This window comes from Ochotona princeps, chromosome 21 (genome assembly GCF_030435755.1).
Source record: "Ochotona princeps isolate mOchPri1 chromosome 21, mOchPri1.hap1, whole genome shotgun sequence".
NCBI lineage: Eukaryota > Metazoa > Chordata > Mammalia > Lagomorpha > Ochotonidae > Ochotona > Ochotona princeps.
The window spans coordinates 38,746,535-38,766,500 of record NC_080852.1 but is presented as its reverse complement, the minus strand read 5'-3'; the positions used below and the strand labels follow the sequence as shown (position 1 = coordinate 38,766,500).

The 19,966-nt window shown below is 52.0% G+C and overlaps 1 protein-coding gene and 1 non-coding gene across 3 annotated transcripts in view; one reads left to right on the top strand and one right to left on the bottom strand.

Moving 5' to 3' along the window:
- Positions 1-5,111: 5,111 nt before the first annotated feature.
- Positions 5,112-19,966, bottom strand: part of RAD18 (RAD18 E3 ubiquitin protein ligase) — a 73,625-nt gene continuing 58,770 nt past the window's right edge. For both annotated transcript variants that reach the window (XM_012925931.2, XM_058678394.1), the window contains 2 exons: positions 15,735-15,797; positions 5,112-5,307 (listed from right to left, as the gene is read on the bottom strand). In XM_012925931.2, coding sequence (XP_012781385.2) covers positions 5,205-5,307; positions 15,735-15,797 — 166 coding nt within the window. In that variant the 3' untranslated portion in view covers positions 5,112-5,204. The remainder of the gene's footprint in view (positions 5,308-15,734; positions 15,798-19,966) is intronic.
- LOC118760311 (small nucleolar RNA SNORA40) lies at positions 13,556-13,678 on the top strand. The gene has a single exon (XR_004996710.2). It is a non-coding gene; the product is annotated as a small nucleolar RNA SNORA40 (small nucleolar RNA).

Genomic DNA, 19,966 nt, shown 5'->3' with positions numbered 1-19,966 from the left:
GAAAATGAAACAAAATATGTGTCCTACGTAAAGGCCATACTTTCAGAAACATCAACAGATGGTTTGGGCAGATGGTCTTTCAGATTGAAACACCTCGTATCTGAGATTACCTGTTGAGGCTGCAACATGAGGCATGGAAAGTCATGGGAGGCAGAGGATTGAGAAAAAAAGAGAACGCGCCAATCCTGTGGTCACACCCCCAACACCTGTGACGGCAGAGATGGAGGCAGAACCTCCCGAGACCCCCTGGTAGCACTGCATATTGAACCCAAGCACATATGGGAGGTGGGCATCTTAACCACCTCACCAAAGACTGGCCCCTCAAGACTCATGGAATAAGATTCCCTCTAAAATTCAACACTTACGTGTCTACTGTTCTTTAAATCTGACCATATGTCATATTAAAAGTTGATATGTGACAGTAATTCCATTTCTGGGAACCTAATCTAAGAAAGTAGTCACACATTGGGCCCAGTGCGATAGTGGCTAAAAGTCCTCACCTTGAACACACCTGGATCCCATATGGACGCCGGTTCTAATCCTGGAGGCTCCACTTCCCATCCAGCTCCCTGCTTGTGGCCTGGGAAAGCAGTCAAGGACGGCCCAAAGCTTTGGGACCCTGCACCCGTGTGGGAGACCTGGAAGAGGCTCCTGGCTTCAGATCGGCGCAGCTCTGGCAGTTGTGGCCGCTTGTGGAATGAACCACTGGATGGAAGATCTTCCTCTGTCTCTCCTCCTCTCTGCCTTTCCAATAAAAATAAATAAAAATAAATATTTTTTAAAAAAGTAATCACAAATATGGGAAAACTTCTATGTACTGCAATGCCACTACTTCAAAATGACTTATATTAAAAAAAAAAAAAATAACTGTCCAAGAGGAAAAAACTGCACAGCGTGGCAGGTAGTCACAGCTAGGACACAGGTTACGACACCAGGGGCCCAGCTTCCGCCTTCAGACCCGCTTAGTCTCAGGTAGGCCTTTGGGAAGCAACCCAGGAGCTGAGAGGCTCCTCTTTCTGTCTCAAGCATATAACATGTGCATCTTGGACAACAAAAGCAAAACGCATCAAACGAACAGTCAATGACAGACACTTCACTCTGAGCCCAGGCACAGGCATGCCCAGGGTGGCTGCAGGCTGCTCTCAGCTCCCAGGCCGGCGCCTCACTGCTGCAGGTCACCTGATGGGAAGCAGGAAGGGAGGGCTCTGCTTCTCCCCCATGCCTTTGGGAAGGCCCTGACTGCAGCAGGGAGCCAGTCTGTGGACTCTGTGTACTGTCCCGGTGGCCGGCAGGCACCAACACTTGAACAGCCTGTGAATTGTGGGGGAGGTCATTGGATCACACACTGAGACGGGGTTGTACTGGACTCGGAGACAGCACGGTAAGTGACATCTGATGCTGGCACTACTCCACACCTCCCTCAGCTACAGCTGATGGCAAAAGCCCAACCCTGCTGGCGTGCACCTCTCCTTTGCTGCCTGTCCCAGGAAGACTCCAGGGCACCTCTGATCACTGGCTGTCTCCCCTCTGATCTACAAGTGCCACCAGGGCAGGATCTCCGTGTTGAAGGAGGGAGAGAGGAAGGGAGAAGAGGCACACTGCTGAGGGAGGCCTGGGCCCAGGTGTCCAAACACTGCCAGGCGCCGTCCCCAATTCCACCTGGAACACACATGGACTCGAGACGGCACACAGGTCAGCAGGCCCCTGGAGCAGGGCTAACATGGCCTGACAGAGAGAGGGGAGGGAGACGGCAGGCAGGAGGCTGTCGGGAGAGTAGCAAAGCGTACAGATTTGTCTCTTTTGTGAATGGCCTGAGGGCTAACAAGAGCTGGAAACATTGGGGAAGGAAGCGGAAATGGCCTGTGACATGCATGCTACCACACGTGGCCTCAGATGCTTGCTTACAGATGTGAAACATGCTGAGACCACAAGAGACGGCTGACGGAAACAGCCAGAACTTACTAGCTGTGTTTCCTCCTCCAGGGCCTGGGACTGCTCTGTCTCTGCTGGATGCTAAGCGTGGGAAGAGCTAGCCATCTGCCTTCTGCCCAGTTCTTAGGGGTGTGGGGCCCAGCTCGGCTCCACCACAGGGACTGCTGGACTGCAGTGCGACTCAAGCTGCCTTCTCATCCTGCAGGGCTGAGGGCCACATAAACAAGGGACCCTCCCCCAGCCTATCCACTGCCTCTGACACGCGGGTTGATCCCACATGACGCTTCTGCACCACCTCCAGTCACAGAGGGGCCGACTGTCTGGAGATGGGAGAGGGAAGAAGGGAGCAAACAGGCAGGAACAGTTGCAAGCTGGGTGAAGATTGCATGGTCACGGACAGCTGACTCAGACTTCAAAGCTTAGCGGCTTCAATTCAATTCTGGATCAACACACCTTAAGTTCCTTTGACAGATATAAAAATATGTTTCCTACAGCGTGAGCATTAGGGAAGGCTGAGGGCTAAGGCGGAGGGCTCAAGGTCACAATGCAGAATTGCTCAGGTGGACGACCCTGTAATCTGGCCTTCCGTCACAGCATCACTGACACCTCAGACTGGATGATTTGTTACGGGAGGGAGCTGACAGGTGCCTCTCATGGTTTTAAAGCCTCCAGCATCTCAGGATGTAGCTGTGTTTAGCAGTAGGGTTTTGAAGAGGTAATTGATGCACAGTGAGGTCACATGGGCAGATCCTGATCCAACACGAGGCTAGGCCATGGCCACGGCTGCACAGTGGCAGGGCAGCGCCTGGAGGCCATGGCCACAGCTGCACAGTGGCAGGGCAGCGCCTGGAGGCCATGGCCACGGCTGCACAGTGGCAAGGCAGCGCCTGGAGGTCAGTGACAGGCCTGCAGACCCATGAGAAAGTGCGCTTCCGCTGCGGTGAGGTCTGGGGACTGACCTGTGCACTGGGAGGGGGTCAGCAGCTCCCACCTTCTCCTGGTCCAGGTGGCACCGTCCACACTTGACCTCTGCTTAGGACGCAGCTGCTGCCTCACCCTGCCACACGACCCTGAGAGGATCAGCTTCCTTCCTGCCCATAAGAGCCACTGTGGTTGCCCGTGTGCTTGCAGGTGGCTAAGGAGATACCTGCAGAGGCCTGAGCTTAGTCCCTCCCGGATCTCACTGCCCCACAAACTCCCCGCCGGCACTTAAAGCACCCATGACTCCCTGTTTAATTTATGCCAGGCTGTACGGTGTGGATGGAACAAAGCCCCTCTTACTTTGATGTAACTTCCGGCAATGCAGGGACATTAACCTCTCTTGGTCTGACCTTGTTGGGGACACCTCCTGGCAGATCCCTTGGCTCAGCTGCCCAAGAGCTTGCCTGGAGCTTCCGTAGTGCGCTGCTCATGACTTGAAGCCTGTGACATTGGGATGACAAACACTCCTACAGCTCCTCAGCGGGGTACCCAGCCAGTGCATATCCACACATCCGAGCACCCTAGGAATGTGTGGGGTGTAGCACTCTCACTCCTAGCAAGGCCACGGACAAGCAGCTGCAGGATGCTCTTCCGGCAACCCTTCCCCTACTGCCAGGTTTAAAACAGCATCCCTGAGTGAAGAGAAGAGGGGCGGGGCGAACACACCTGCTGCTTCCACCAAAGTCTGCCTCCCATAGGCATTTCAACCAACTTCTACCCTGCCTTGTTCTCAGTAACATGCAGCCATCACCCTCTGCCCTGCCTGGGGTGCCACCCATGACACTGCAACCCCTGGCTACCCCGCCAACGGAGAAGGCAGGGACCTGCACTCCTGAATGTGTGGCGGCTACCCACCTTGCAGGGCTGTTAGAAAGCCTGGCTTTCGCTCACTTCTTGCCTCACAGTCCAGTCTCTCACGGACAGGTGGTCTCTGGTGGGCTAATTTCCCACATCAGGAAACTGATGAAGAAAACAGAAGGCTGTGATTCAGATTCAAAGGGCCAAACTTGAGTCATGGTCAGACTCCACGCACTATCAGGTACCCCAAGCACACCAAGAAGCCAGCACCAAGGGAGACACCTAAAACACTGGACCAGAACATCTGTGAGCTGGCTGTGCTAACACTGGTGTTTGGGTTGAGCACCTGACCAACCCATCCCGGCGATGTGCAGTCAGGACTTGATGACTCACTGGACACTGGTTTCAGGATGTTATCTTGTATGTCAGTACCCATGCATGCACAGAAGCGTACGGCATGAAGCAGAGAAACAGAGCTCCTACCTGCTGGTCTGTGCCTCCAAACTCCTGTTGCAGCCACAGTCAAGGTGGAAGCCAGAACGGGGAACGCAGTCCAGGACCCCTACATGGAACTCAGCCGCTGTCTCCCGCTGGCCGGAGCCAGGACCTGAGTCCGGTGCTGCACTCAGGTCCTCTGACGTGGGCATCTCAACCACTGGCCTAAACTCCTGCCACAAGGAATTATTTTCGACTGATAAAGAGACTGTTCATTTCTAAAATTCATTTATTGTATACTTCTTGTTTAGTAGCTCACATTCCACCCAAGTGAGAAAATACCAACAGCAATCTTTTTAAAGTGCCATTTCAGGACAGCCCCAATGTTTCGAAGTTTGACTTCGTGACTCTGACTTCAAACATTAATAGTAGTTTTACCAACAACCACATGAGCAGCCAAACTGTGCCAGCTGCATGGGCAGGCTGGCCACCGGCAGTGCCCACTGGACAAATGATCCCAGGTAACAGTGTTCTGTGCCAACTGCACGGGCAGACTGATCACCGGCAGTGCCCGCTGCACAAATGACCTCAGGCAACAGTGTCCTGTGTTAGCTGCATGGGCAGGCTGGCCACCGGCAGTGCCCGCTGCACAGATGACCCCGTCCTGCCTGCCCCACCACATGGGACTCATCACTCAACTATTGGGAGAGGTCAGAGAGGATCCTTTCCTGAAGCTGCACCCTCCACGGCAGAGAACAGTGCTAGAACATTCTGGAAACTGGCAACCAAACAAGCTCCTTGGCAGAGAGCTTACCACCCCTCCCCCTAACCTGTGAGGGTGAGGAGGCCAGCACGAGGAGAGGAGGAGTTCTAGAGGAAGGAAGAGACAGACCCTGGAAGATAACTGTGCAACTCATTCCAGAATGGCAGAAAAGAATGAAAAACAGTCGGCTGCAGTATTTACAATTCAGCATCTTCTCTCAGGAGTTTATAAACGTGACATCTGAGTAGGACAACAAACAGCAGCATGTTCTGCCTGGGAAGGTGTGAAAGCCACGCTAATTCCTATTACGCTTGTTCCTTGGTTCGACTTCGGCGTTCCCTGCTCCTCGTGCACGGCGACTCTGTCTGGGACTAAAGTCCATGTCTTGAAGATGGTTTCTGAAGAAATGCAGGGGGAGAAAAAAAAGACATCTTAGAAGGTGCTCACTATTCCACAGCAGCTTCCATCTGTAAGAGCTCATTGAGGATTATTCCATTAAAACGCCCCAACAGCCCCTTGTCGACTGGGGAAACAGCATTCACTCGTGGAGAAGATACCACGTCACTCCCGGATGTACACCTGGCAGCTGTGACTTCTGCTCACCTGAAGAGAGCTGGGGCCAGGCAGAGGTGGGGACCTCCCTACAGTAACAAAAAGGGAAAGGTAGCATCTACCCAAACCCAACCTTAAGAAAACACAACTCCCAGGGAAGACGGCCCTGTGAGGAGGACACGGGCGTTCTCTCTCTGGTGGAGCCTTGGTGGCACAGATGGCCGTGGCACAAGTGGGTCAGAAGCAACTGTTGAGCCTTGGTAGTTCTGAAGCTGGGCTCACCCTCAGGGCCCGACCCCACGAGGGGCTGCAGGTCCTCGTGCTCTTGCCCAGTTGCCTCCACCGGGTGCCCAAGCCTGAAGCAAAAGCTTGAAACTTCTGAGCAAAGGACCGGAGACTCCCTGGGCCAGGGCGCTGGGAGCAGAGGTCAAACGGGTCACCAGCAGCAGCACTGGCAAAGGGCAGCCCGGAAGAGCTCTGCCTGGGGGAGGGGCTGAGGACCCCAACCCCACAGCAGGCAGAGTTCTGGCAGCTCATTTGTTCACTGTGAGGGAGAAGGATAATCCGGTCAAGGGAAGAGGAGGAGGAGGAAGAGGAAGGCTGAGAGCTCCGCCTGGAAGTCCTGGGTGTCCAGGGTCTCCCTAAGACTGAAGCTGAGACGCTGAGGGCACCCAGCTGCCCCACCATGAGCCAGGCAGCCACTAACAAGCAGGAGTAGAAATGGCCAGGGACCAGCCCGGGCTGAGCAGGTGTCCCTACAGGGCAGGGCTGCAGAGACGCTGGAAGGCAGGCAGTGGCACCAGTGGGCAGAGCCCTCACTCAGAACGGGTAGAGGCAGTGGCACCAGTGGGCAGAGCCCTCACTCAGAACGGGTAGAGGCAGCGGCACCAGTGGGCAGAGCCCTCACTCAGAACGGGTAGAGGCAGCGGCACCAGTGGGCAGAGCCCTCACTCAGAACGGGTAGAGGCAGCGGCACCAGTGGGCAGAGCCCTCACTCAGAACGGGTAGAGGCAGCGGCACCAGTGGGCAGAGCCCTCACTCAGAACGGGTAGAGGCAGCGGCATCAGTGGGCAGAGCCCTCACTCAGAACGGGTAGAGGCAGCGGCACCAGTGGGCAGAGCCCTCACTCAGAACGGGTAGAGGCAGTGGCACCAGTGGGCAGAGCCCTCACTCAGAACGGGTAGAGGCAGTGCCCTGCAGAGGACGAGGGGCCACTGAGGCAGCGAGGGTCACCTCTGGAACTGCCCGGCTCAGCCGCCACACAAGTCACCTGGCTCTAAGAAGTCGGCCTGTTCACAGAGACAAACACCCCCCACCTCAGTCCCTGGGGTTCTTCACAGCATGTCCAGCATGCCACCAAAACATTCAAGAAACAAAGAGGCAAAACAAAGCAGTCAAGAGAAAAGGCAGCCGGCTGCCCTCGCACCAGGGCTGGCACCCAACAGTGATGAATACTCTCAATGCTCTCAGGGGAAGCTGCTCAATAGGCAGGAAGAGATGGAAACAAGTGACAACACCTGGCACTAACACACAGTATCAAGGATGAAAAGTGCCTGCAGGGGTCTCCCAAGTGTGATGTGCGAGGATGCTGCAAACTGCTGAACACCAAAGACAGAGGGAACAGAGACAGTGCCCAGTGCCCAGGACCAGAGCAGACCCAGCGGGCTTCTCTGCACAGCACACGAGGCTCCTCCCAGCACGGCTGGTTTCTTACCAAACAAAGAAACTATACCCCAGGAATCCCCAGGAATCCCACACCTACCGACAATGCCTCTCAAAGGTGAAAGCTAGGTCGCTCAAACCAAAGCTAGCAGAATTCAACACTAACACAAAGGGTCTTCAGAAAATTCATGGAAAATGCATTAAAAATTACACACAGCCAGCATCCATATCCTCACAAGCTCACCTCCTCCATCTGTGCCGTGCGGCTGCTGGACAGTTTCCCCAGGTGCACACCACTCCACTGGCCGATCTGGTTAGTCGGCAAAGTACACGTGTGAATCTGGTACCTGCTTGTGGAGGGACTTCCTGCGGGCAGTCACTGTAACCTATCTCACCTGTTCCCAGTAGCTGCTTGGTGGCACCTGTCCATGGCAATGGCTACAGGAATGAGGACAGGGAAGCACCTGGAGGTCATGACACCTGTTCCCACAGCAGACGCCAGGGGCTGCTGTCCCAGCAGGCTTCGTGGTTAAGGCGATGGGGAGCTGATGATGCCTAAAGAAAGCTGGAGGTGGACACTGGGCCCCACCAGCGGTCAGCGTCTCCCTCCTGCAGGCTCGCTCTGAAGGTCAGAGGTCACAGCCGCCCCTGCCTGTGCCTCCCACAATCTGAAAAATCAGTGCCTTCTCTTTAGCTGTAAAGGACCTTTTCCAGCCATTCCCTACTCTCATCTTGGCCCTGTGCCCAGAGGGGAAGGCGCCAGGGACAGGAGAGGCTCTCAACAGAAGTAAGAGAAAAAGGCAGAGACATCCTAGTTAGGACCAAGAAAGGAAAAAATGATACACTACATTTCATTCTAATTATAAATTGCTCTTTGAAAAACACGATTGAGAAAATGAAAAGGCAAATAAACCTTTCATCAAGATCAGAGTGAAAACTCGGTGAGTTCCGCACTGGGGCTTGCGTGGACACGGCCCCCGGTGAGCTCCGCACTGGCATCCACGTGGACACGGCTCCCGGTGAGCTCCGCACTGGGGCCCGCGTGGACACGGCCCCGGTGAGTTCCGCACTGGCATCCACGTGGACACGGCCCCCCGGTGAGTTCCGCACTGGGGCCCGCGTGGACACGGCCCCCCGGTGAGCTCCGCATTGGAGCCCGCGTGGACACGGCCCCCGGTGAGCTCCGCACTGGGGCCCGCGTGGACACGGCCCCGGTGAGTTCCGCACTGGCATCCACGTGGACACGGCCCCCGGTGAGTTCCGCACTGGCATCCACGTGGACACGGCCCCCGGTGAGCTCCGCACTGCGGCCCGCGTGGACACGGCCCCCGGTGAGCTCCGCACTGGGGCCCGCGTGGACACGGCCCCCGGTGAGCTCCGCACTGGGGCCCGCGTGGACACGGCCCCCGGTGGGCTCCGCACTGGCATCCACGTGGACACGGCCCCGGTGAGCTCCGCACTGGCATCCACGTGGACACGGCCCCCCGTGAGTTCCGCACTGGCATCCACGTGGACACGGCCCCCGGTGAGCTCCACACTGGGGCCCGCGTGGACACGGCCCCCGGTGAGCTCCGCACTGGGGCCCGCGTGGACATGGCCCCCGGTGAGTTCCGCACTGGGGCCCGCGTGGACACGGCCCCGGTGAGTTCCGCACTGGCATCCACGTGGACACGGCCCCCGGTGAGCTCCGCACTTGGGCCCGCGTGGACACGGCCCCCGGTGAGCTCCGCACTGGGGCCCGCGTGGACACGGCCCCCGGTGGGCTCCGCACTGGCATCCACGTGGACACGGCCCCGGTGAGCTCCGCACTGGCATCCACGTGGACACGGCCCCCGGTGAGTTCCGCACTGGCATCCACGTGGACACGGCCCCCAGTGAGCTCCACACTGGGGCCCGCGTGGACACGGCCCCCGGTGAGCTCCGCACTGGGGCCCGCGTGGACATGGCCCCCGGTGAGTTCCGCACTGGGGCCCGCGTGGACACGGCCCCGGTGAGTTCCGCACTGGCATCCACGTGGACACGGCCCCCCGGTGAGTTCCTCACTGGGGCCCGCGTGGACACAGCTCCAGCACACACCGTAACTGAAACTGGACAGACACAAGACGGCCTGCAGGGCTGTGCCAGGGCTGAGGCGGGGCCGTGCCAAGCCCCCGCCCTGCTCCAGTGGCCTCGCTGTCCATCCTGGGAACTCTGAGTCAGGCCCACGCGCCTCAGCCTCCAGGGGGATGCTACTCCTCACGATGCTTTTCATCTTTGTCTGATTTCTAAGTTCTGTTTCATTGGAACTCTGTGTATTTGGGGGATTTTACAGGTTTACAGATGTTTAAATCATTACATTGCTGCCTTCATGAAGCAGGACTGTCTTAAAATTTATTGTGCCAATATTAACAGAGCTGTCCACCAGCTCTGCCGGTTACTGTTCACCGGAGATCTCCACTCCTCTGCTTTCATCTTGTGTGAGTCTAGCTGTGTCTCTTGCAGGCAGAATACAGTCATCCTTTTTAAAAAACGATTTATTTATTTTTATTGCAAAGTCAGATACACAGAGAGGAGGAGAGACAGAGGAAGATCTTCCATCCCATGACTCACTCCCCTAGTGCCTGTAACGGCCAGAGCTGCGCCGATCTGAAGCCAGGAGCCAGGAACTTCCTCCAGGTCTCCCACATAGGTGCGGGTTCCCAAGGCTTTGGACCGTCCACGACCGCTTTGCCAGGCCACAAGCAGGGAGCTGGATGGAAGTGGGGTTGCTGAGACATGAACTGGTACCCATACGGGATCCCGGTATGTGCGAGAATTTTAGCCACCTTCTTCTCTGAAGGACAGATTTGCTGGGCACAGCATCACTGGTGAATGGGCGCTCTCTTCAAGCACTTTCAAGATGCCATTCTACCACTTTTGGCTGTCAAGATTTCTGCTGAGAAATCATCAGATTTCTTACAAAAAACTCTGTCTCCCCCCCACCTTTTAAAAAGATTTATTCATTTTTCTTGGAAAGAAAGATTTACAGAGAGAAGCAGAGACAGAGAGAAAGCTCTTCTACCCACTGGCCCACTTCCCAAGTGGCTACAACGACTAGAGCCAAGCTTCATCTGCAGGGAAGCGGAACAGCTGGGACACAGATCAGCAGCCTGTATGGGATCCTGGAGCATGCAACGCAAGGACTTTAGCCACTAGGCTACTGCGCTGGGCCCTGTCCTTTGCTTCTTTGAAGATTTCTGTTGGTTCATTACCTAAATGGCCGCAGTGGCCAGAGTTGAGCTGATCTGAAGCCAGGAACTCTTTCAGGTCTCCCACATGGGTGCAGGGCCCCAAGAACTTGAGCCATCCTCCTGCACTTTCCTAGGCCGTGAGCAGGGAGCTGGATGGAACGGCGCTGGCAGGGACATCAGCATCACAGGGGAGGGGGTGAGCGTGTGGCACTGCGCCAGCGCATTCTTCACTACTGCAAGTTTACTCATGATATGTCAAGACACAGGTATCTGCGTTTACATCATGTAGAGTATGCTAACATTCCTGATCATGCAGCTCAATACTCTTCACTAAGTAAGCTTTCATTCACTGTTTGTATCATCTTTCTGCTCTCCTTTTAGGATTCCCACCACACATACACTGCTATGCCCAACAGTGGCCCATGAGTCTCAATTCTTTTTGCTCCTGTCTGTCACACTGGCCTAGCCTCAACTCCGCCCATTCTGTGCTTCACTTGCTCAGATCTGTTGTGGAGTCCTTAGTGAACTTCTCCTTTCATTTACTTTACCTTTCAATTCCAGAAACTCTTCTAAAATGGTTTCTATTCTTACTGGTCTTCTGTACTTGGGGAGACACTGCTCACTCGTCTCTTAAATTCTCTGAATGTATATAAAATGGTTGACTTCGGATCCATTCCACTGCTTGGTAGGACCACAGCAAGCACTTCCTGCTGTGTGGCTGCCTCGCCTGCCTCACAGTGAGGATGGAGAAGATGCTCCAAACCAGGACCAGTGAACAGGGCTGCCCCATTGTTCTTTAGATAAGAAAACAAAAGAACAAAGCCCAGGGACAGCATCTCTCCTCAGTCGTGTTTCAGGTGGAGCAAGGGTCTGCTCTGAGTAAGGGCTGAAATGTGGCAAGGAAAACCAACCACACAGCACAGTGACAAAAACATCTTCACCCACATACAAGGAGCAACATCACCACACAGAAAAAAGTCCAACATCACACCGAGTCAGGCTTATTTCACAAAAGCAATCTGGATATAACATTTGTAAACTTAATTGATGCAATTCACGTTGGCAAAATAAAGAAACATCCCCTGGGCATCTCAAAAACATTGGATAAAATGTAACATCTTTTCCTGTTGAAATCAGGAACTGAAGGTCAAGAAATGAATGTTTTCTTGCCAAGATGGGCTATAAGAAAAGCCCTTCTCGGACCCGGCGGCGTGGCCTAGCGGCTAAAGTCCTTGCCTTGAACATGCCTGGATCCCATATGGGCACCAGTTCTAATCCCAGCAGCTTCACTTCCCATCCAGCTCCCTGCCTGTGGCCTGGGAAAACAGTCGAGGACGGCCCAAAGCCTTGGGATCCTGCACCCACGTGGGAGACCTGGAGGAAGTTCCTGGCTCCTGGCTCCAGATTGGCGCAGCACCGGCCCGTTGCGGCTCACTTGGGGAGTGAATCATCGGATGGAAGATCTTCCTCTCTGTCTCTCCTCCTCTCTGTATCTGACTTTGCAATAAAATTAAATAAATCTTCAAAAAAATATTTTAAAAATGATTCTAAGCATCAGAAAGTGACAGATACACAGAACTACATCCAACCAAAGATGCATATAACTTGTATGTGGCAGTAGACCACACAGTAGTAAGAAGAGTTTGCAATCCTTAACGTACCCCATTCAGAGATGTGAAGCATCTATACAAAAGAGCCCCCAGAGAACAACATGGGGACACATCCTCATGCCCCAGGAAGAAAAGTGAGACATACCAACCACAAATGACAAGAATGCTGAACCGGGTATTATAACTAACAATTCTTGCTCAAAACCATGGAGAGAGTGAAGAGCTGGCCCAGGGGCAAATGATGATGCAATAGGAACTCCTGGGACGGCACTCACCAACGACTTCTACACACAACAAGGGGTGAGGAAAGACAGCTCAAGACGGGGTACAAAGGTCTGAATGAAACAATTACCCCAAACGTGAATATGAAACTGTCATCCAGCCACACAAAAGAAAACTGCAATTGAAACCAAAATGAGATGCCATTAGACACCCACCAGAACAACTTACAAATGCCAAAAAAACCCCAAGTGCTGATACAAACCTGGAACAGTTGACTCCCACCTTTGACAAAACTTAAGTTTGCACAACAATTTTGGGCAAATGTTTGGCAGTAACTTCCAAAACTGGATGGATACATACACTCTGACAGCAACGTCATTCCTGGGAATGCGGTCAACACAAATGATCACACACGTACCAAAGGACACTTACAATTCGGTTCCTGTCAGCCTCACTCTTCAGGCCCAAAACTCTAAACCACTCACGCAGGCTTCTACCAACAGTGACTTACATAATGGAATTCTACAGACCAGTCTCAGGGGTCCCTCTCAGGGGGACTGGGACTCAAGCTGTGATGTCTGTGCTGAGAACTGCGACACGGAAAGCAAAGGCGAGATGAACCAATACACACTTTATACTAAGATTTTTGCAGGGCAAGCAGGCAGGAAAAAGTTACGAGTTAACTAAACAATAGCTTACAAGCTACTCTACTGATAGATCACAAGGGATTTGGAAAACCACCACCAGGACTCAGGCAACAGGGTAAGTCAACAGGAGTTACAGGAACTAACACCGGTAAACAAACAGATCCAACCAGAAGAGGAATCTAACAGAACTTTGTCCTTAGGTATGTTTAGGCCACCGTCACTAAACGAAGAGGAAGATGGTGAGGACGCCTCACACCTTCCCAGGCTCGCCCGCCAGCAAGGCCGCCGCAATCCCAGCAAGAAGTTTGCTTTCTGCAGCATTCTCAGTCTGCCGAGAATGTCTGAGATTCGGGGTCTTCGGGCATTTGGTGGTCTGGTGTTTTAGGGGGCAGACCTTCAACAGACTAGCATCTCTCAAACTTCAGCCAACAGCTGAATCACCTAGAGATTTAGAACAACACACTTCAGACCACACCCCTGTTTCTAACTTAGAAGGCTGAAAAGAGGTAGTTAGGAATCTGCTTTTCTAACATTTCATGTTGACATAAAAGCTGCTGATCTGGGGATGGCACTATAAGAAGCTATGAAAATAATAAACTACTGTTACAACCAGCAATGCAAAATCCTTAAACTGGTAACTGTTGCACCAAAGAATGTCAGAGAACGCACTTCTTGACTGCAGTTATCTGAAGCCCAAACGAGCCAAAATAACGCATGGTGACATGAGTCAGCACTGAGCTTAACTGCACTATCGTATGTTTTTGTTTAACTTACAAAGATTCCAGTAAGAAACAAAAAAGAAATCCCCCTTTGCAACGCAAAACTTCCTAATCAGTACAAGTTTTGATACATATAAGCAGGAATAGGATGCCTGACAACTAAAAGCAATGAGTATTTAATGATGAGTACAAGCAAAAAGACTGAAGATGTTAGTGTTCCAGTTTGCATTTTGAGATGCTGCTGGAGTACCTCACAGATGTTTCACTTCTGAGTGATGGCTTAGGAAGAAATACAACTCTTTCATGTATGTGAGGGTGCCAGAAATTTAGAATCAGGCAAATCCATCAATTCTTAAAATTTCTGAGAGTCAATTGCTAGAAATTGTTTGCCAGACATTCTAGGTGAGGTTTTGAAGCAGACATTTTTCAAGTGAAGATTAACAAAGACCAGTATGGGCTAATGATAGGACAACTGTGGATTAAGCATCGGTTTGTTCAAAACAGCTTGATGGTAGGAACTAGGTAGATGGGCCCGCCCTCATCCTGCATGTGCTGGGATCCCATATGGGCCAGCTCTAATCCCGGCAGTCCTGCTTCCCATCCAGCTTCCTGCTTGTGGCCTGGGAAAACAGTTGAGGACAGCCAAAAGCCTTGGGACCCTGCACCTGTGTGGGAGACTTGGAAGAGGCTCCTGGCTTCGTATCAGCTCGGCTCTGGCTACTGCAGCCACTTGAGGAGTGAACCAGTGGAAGGAAGATCTTCCTTTCTGTCTCTCCTTCTCTCTGTAAATCTGCCTTTCCAATAAAAACAGGTGAATCTACAAGATTTACTAACCACAGCAGGGACAGCAGTAACAAGGGAATAACGAGTAAAAAGCAGATATACCAAGAGCAAACAGGAGGAGCACATGGCAACAGTGAACAACATACAAGTCGTTTCCTGGATGGCCATACCACACTGCCCCTCTCAGAACCCAAGACTAGTTTGTAGAAAGTTTGTCTATTGCTCAGGAAAATACTTCCTCTGGAGCCACACATTGCTAATAAAACAGCTAAATCGCTCATGGATTTAGGATGAGGTGTTGGGACTGAAACAGCAGCTGCTAGGACCAACATCTGAAATATGCTACCTGTGGTGCCAGCAAAGAGCCCAGCAGTTTTCAGCTGGACACCTGCAGGAAGGGAAGGCCAAAGCCATGGAGGCGTTTCCTCATTCTGTTGAGAAAGTGACATTCAGCCCAAGGGTGTCCCAGACAGAAACCATGGTTGTCTAAGCTAACTCAGAAGCCTGGACTCTGTCCACTAACCAGCTCAGGCCTCTGGCTTGTTGGCTTCCTCTCCAGAGGCTCCCACATTTCGGGTCTGTGAGCACTGAGCAGCAGGGCTTTCTGACAGGGCTCTGACAGGTCATCCTTATCAAGGACTCAGGCTTGGGAATTCTGCGCTTCAGCTTCTCACAGCCAGGAGAGCCAGGGTTTAGTTCAGCATGAGCAGATTCAGAAGGAAGCAGCCACGGGATGGCTTCCTCTTCCAAACGTCAAAGTTAAGGAACACTTAGCCAAAACAGAAACCTTCATAAAATGCTACTGAGGCCTTCCACGCGGACACAGGCAGTCAAGCACTCGGACTACCTTCTGCTGCTTTCACAAGCACATCAGAAGCAGAGCAGATGGACTTCAGTAGATGCTCAAATGGATGCCAGCCACGCAGGTGGCGATCTAACCCCTTATAGCACAAGGCTGGCCCTAATAAAGTTTCTGTCAAGAGGATAGGAATGAGGGGGGAGAAAGAAGGCTTCAGCCTGAAGGAGGGACATCACGCTGTAGGAAGGTGACAGCATGAGGACAACAGGGCACATGCAGGCAGACTTACATGTACGGCACTGGAGCGATGGGGACCCCCACTGGACATGCACCTTCTCCAGGGTGAGCCAATGCTTAAAGGAAAACTATTATGTGCCCACAGCAACAATTTGTCCTTAGAGATAAAACAACTTCTGATAAGGAACTAGAATGATTACAGCAGGATTCCACTTCAAGCAGAAATACCTAGAACTCGGCAGTGAGTTGGAAGTCATTACTGCGAGTATGGATCACCACTTTCTTAATTCAATCAGAAACTGCCAACACTGTTTTGTAGGAAAAGCAGCTGCACAGAATCACAGTTTCTCAAAGCCCAAGTCCATCCCCGTGTGCGAGAACTCACTTATGGGCGGCTTCCCAGGCTGCTTCTTCCTCCAGCACATCTCTGATGATGTCTGAACTGGAACTGAAAGGACAGGGGCATCAGTATCGCCACCCGGGCACGGGGGTCAGTGCCACCACCCAGCAGAGACTGGTACAGGGACAGTACAGCGTGTGGGGACAGGACAGTGGGGGCGGGCCGGGAAGGGGCACCAGGAAGACACGGGTCATTGCCACCACCCAGCAGAGACTAGCACAGGGACAGTACAGCGTGTGGGGACAGGACAGTGGGGGCGGGCCGGGAAGGAGCACCAGGAAGACACGGGTCATTGCCACCACCCAGCAGAGACTAGTACAGGGACAGTACAGAGTGTGGGGACAGGAAACGGATCAGAGGACCAGTATGTGGGGACAGGGACAGAACTTCAGGGGTATACACACTTGTCAGAACTCATTAAGACACTTAACTTGGCAAAAAAAAAAAAAAAATTCCCACGACCATATATAATCAGAATAGTCTTAAGACTTCAATTTCCCACATAAAGCAAAGATCAAATCATATTTCTATTATATCAACTCTGTTTTGCTACTACGAGTCACAGGAAATAACAAATTCCTAGGAGCCCTTATACCCATAGGGAAGTAAATTTGATTATTTCAATTGTGCCAATGATGAAATTTGACACAATGCAATACAGTATAGAGCAGCTTATCTTTGGTCTATCTGGACAGGGGTGAGGGTAGAAGGTTATAGAAGACATGCATTATTTTTTTTTTAGATTTATTATTATTGGAAAGCCGGATATACAGAGAGGAGAAGAGACAGAGAGGAAGATCTTCCATCCGATGATTCACTCCCCAAGTGAGCCGCAACGGGCCGGTACGTGCTGATCCGAAGCCGGGAACCAGGAACTCTTCCAGGTCTCCCACGCGGGTGCAGGGTCCCAAAGCTTTGGGCCATCCTCGACTGTTTTCCCAGGCCACAGCAGGGAGCTGGATGGGAAGTGGAGCTGCCGGGATTAGAACCGGCGCCCATATGGGATCCCGGGCGTTCAAGGCGAGGACTTTAGCCGCTAGGCCACACCGCCAGGCCCAAGACATGCATTATTAAAGAGAAAGCTATGTTAAGGTTATCCTACTTTCCTCTTATTCAAATAAAGATGCAAACGCTTTAGAAAGGACAGGCGTACTGCAGTATGAAAACCAGCATGCCCTTGCACACCCAAGAACGTGGACTCCACGGGCACTGAAGGGCAGCTCCAGACAGATGTCACTAATGCAGGTCGACACAAAGGAACACAACCCGTCGGAAATGCTAAGAAACAACAGGTTTGCAAATGATAATTCCAGTCATATTTCTAATGACAATCTATAAATAAAAGTGCAAAGATCATGAAGATCTTAAGTGCACATGAGCCATTCTCAAATTGCACTGGAGCAATGCTGGCCTCTGACACCTACTGGTCACCAACCACCATTCCGTACCAAATGCTCAGCCAAGGACTAAAGGCCCCCCTTGCCGGGACTCAGCGTGGCACACGGTGCTCACTGCGCTGGGACTCTCAGTGTGGCACAGGGTGCTCACCGGGCCGGGACTCTCAGCGTGGCACACGGCGCTCACTGCGCTGGGACTCTCAGTGTGGCACACGGTGCTCACCGGGCCGGGACTCTCAGCATGGCACACGGCGCTCACTGCGCTGGGACTCTCAGTGTGGCACACGGCGCTCACCAAGCCGGGACTCAGCATGGCACACGGCGCTCACCAAGCCGGGACTCTCAGTGTGGCACACAGCACTCACTGCACCTGGGGCTCCCACAGAGGAATGGCCCTTCCTGTAAGCACACTGCCCACTAGCACACCCCACTCAACGGTTCCAGTGCATCTCAGAACACCGGGCCTACAAGGGACTAGAGATGTGTAAGGAAACAACATCAATAGCCGAACGCCTTCAGGTCCCTGCTCAGCCATTCCAGCGCATGTGCACACAGAGAGTAACACGTGGATTTAACAAGTCATCGTCACTCTAAGCTGGCTTCCTCCTTCCACAGCTCCCTAAAGGAAAGAAGGAAGGAGAAGCACTAGTTTCCAAAGGCATTAAAGTGATCTTGGCAAACTCTTCTGACCCAAGAGACCCACTGCAGCCCATCCCCTCTGACACCACTCTGACCCTCCCGGCCATAAGACCCCAATCCTTATGAATCTTTCCTTTGGAGATAAATAGTCCATGTACAAAAATTATCCAAAGCTGTTCTCCTATGCCAAAACCATCCATTCCTGTCCCCTTGGAAACAGCACCAAAGGCAGGGTTCTCGAGCTCTGCCCATTCTTTCAGTTTTCCTGACCCACCGTCATGAACTTTCAATAGCACAAATGCAAGGTCTGTTTATGTATCATGAAAGGAGCCAAATTTTTGTTTCCTCCTCCCAGGATGCCACTTTTGCTAGCAAGCCATGAGCTAATAAGGGCACACGCGCACTTCTCTCTCAAAGTTTTCAAACAGGAAGGATATAGAGCATCCCCACTGTTCCAGCAAAGAGAACAGGCTAGGCTGGCCAAGCCTGCCAACCAGTCCAGGAGAGTCTGCGATCAATGTACCAGAGGCTTTCAAACCAATGGCACAAATCAATGCTTTGTTAAAGGAAAATATTTGCAGTGCATTAACAACAGAAGCCTAAGAGGTTTTTGCTGTGCTGCTCACGGAGAGCAGATGGTAGAGGGGCTTTACCAAACACACATCTCACAAGCCAGCCCTCCTCCCACCCCCGCCCAGTCCACCTGAGGCCAGATGACACCACCAAATGGACCCAAGTTTAGAGTTCATCTGAAATGGATTCTCAGAAAATCAGTTAAATCCACTGTGCAACTCCAGTCACCAATAATCCTGAGAGTTAATACAAACATAACTAACACAGCAGAAAGACCTGTTAATTCCCTTTTAAAACAATGCACTTACTATAGTCTACCCTGAATCACATTTTTAAACTTAAACATACAATTTCACATATGGTATTTTACAAAGAGAATTAAACACAACAGGCAAGAGTTACTAAAATTACCTCTTAGATCTCTCCCTTGTGGATAGAAACAATATTTTTTGAAGTATTAGTCATCTACTATGCCCTGAAGATCGAAATTCCTTTACTATGCTTCCATGACATTTAAAAAAATCCTCCACAGAAGAAAATAAATTACTGACTGGTATACCTGGGTTAAGAGCATATACAAGCCTACAACTCTAGTTTTAAAGTCCAAAATAAGGAAACTACTCAGAGTAAAAATTTTAGCTTTTCTACTACTGGGGTCAGGAACATTCTGGAAGACCAAGGTTCAGAACCTGGAGAACATGAGGCCTAACGCATGGAAGTCGCAGCTCCTCTGCGGCAGAGTTCCCAGTGCCTCTGGGCTGGAGTGAAGAGCACACAGATCACATGATGCCAAGCCCTGCAGCATGCCTGTTCCGCTTCAGATACAACCAAGGCACAGTCCTGCTTCCCTCCCCTCGGTGAACTCTAAGATTCATCCTCGGTTCATCCTCGGTGAACTCTAAGATTAGGCCGTAGAACATGCAAAATGTTCAGCACGGGGCACAGCACACTGTAAGTCTTAAATCCATCCCATCTTCATACAACAGGTTCAGGTTGGAACTATCCAAGTAATTACTTCAGCACTAACCCTCAGTCTGCCTAGGAAACCAACTACCACTGGTTCTATTTTAATTCTGGATGCCCGCCGTCTCTATGACACCAGGGCACAAATTCATCCCAACTTGTTAGTTACTCAGCACAGCAGGTACACATGTGCTGTGGGGTGGAGAAGTTGAAGACATCTGCTACAAAGGTCCTGGGGACCCACAGGCACTTCTAGGTGGAATTTTCCTATCTCTTCTCCACAACCTCAGTTTTGGGCATCTTCAACTTAGCAGTATAAATAAGTGGTGCAGGACACAGCTGGGACGAGGAGGGGACGCAGAGCTCCAGACCATGGGGTCTGAATGAATGCTGCTGGCCACCACAGATCCTTGCTCCAACCCTGGCTGCGAGACTGCACTCTACAGGACCAGCCACGGCTCACGTGGCAAACACTTCAGCAGCTGACATAAGACAGCGTCAGAAAATAAACACCCTAGGAACAAAACAATTATCACTGATGACAGTGACACATGGCTATTCCTCGGAGCAACCCCCTGCACGCGCCACGGTGATGATCATTTCACACACACCTGTAACTGACAGGCAGCCAGGTTTCTCCCCATT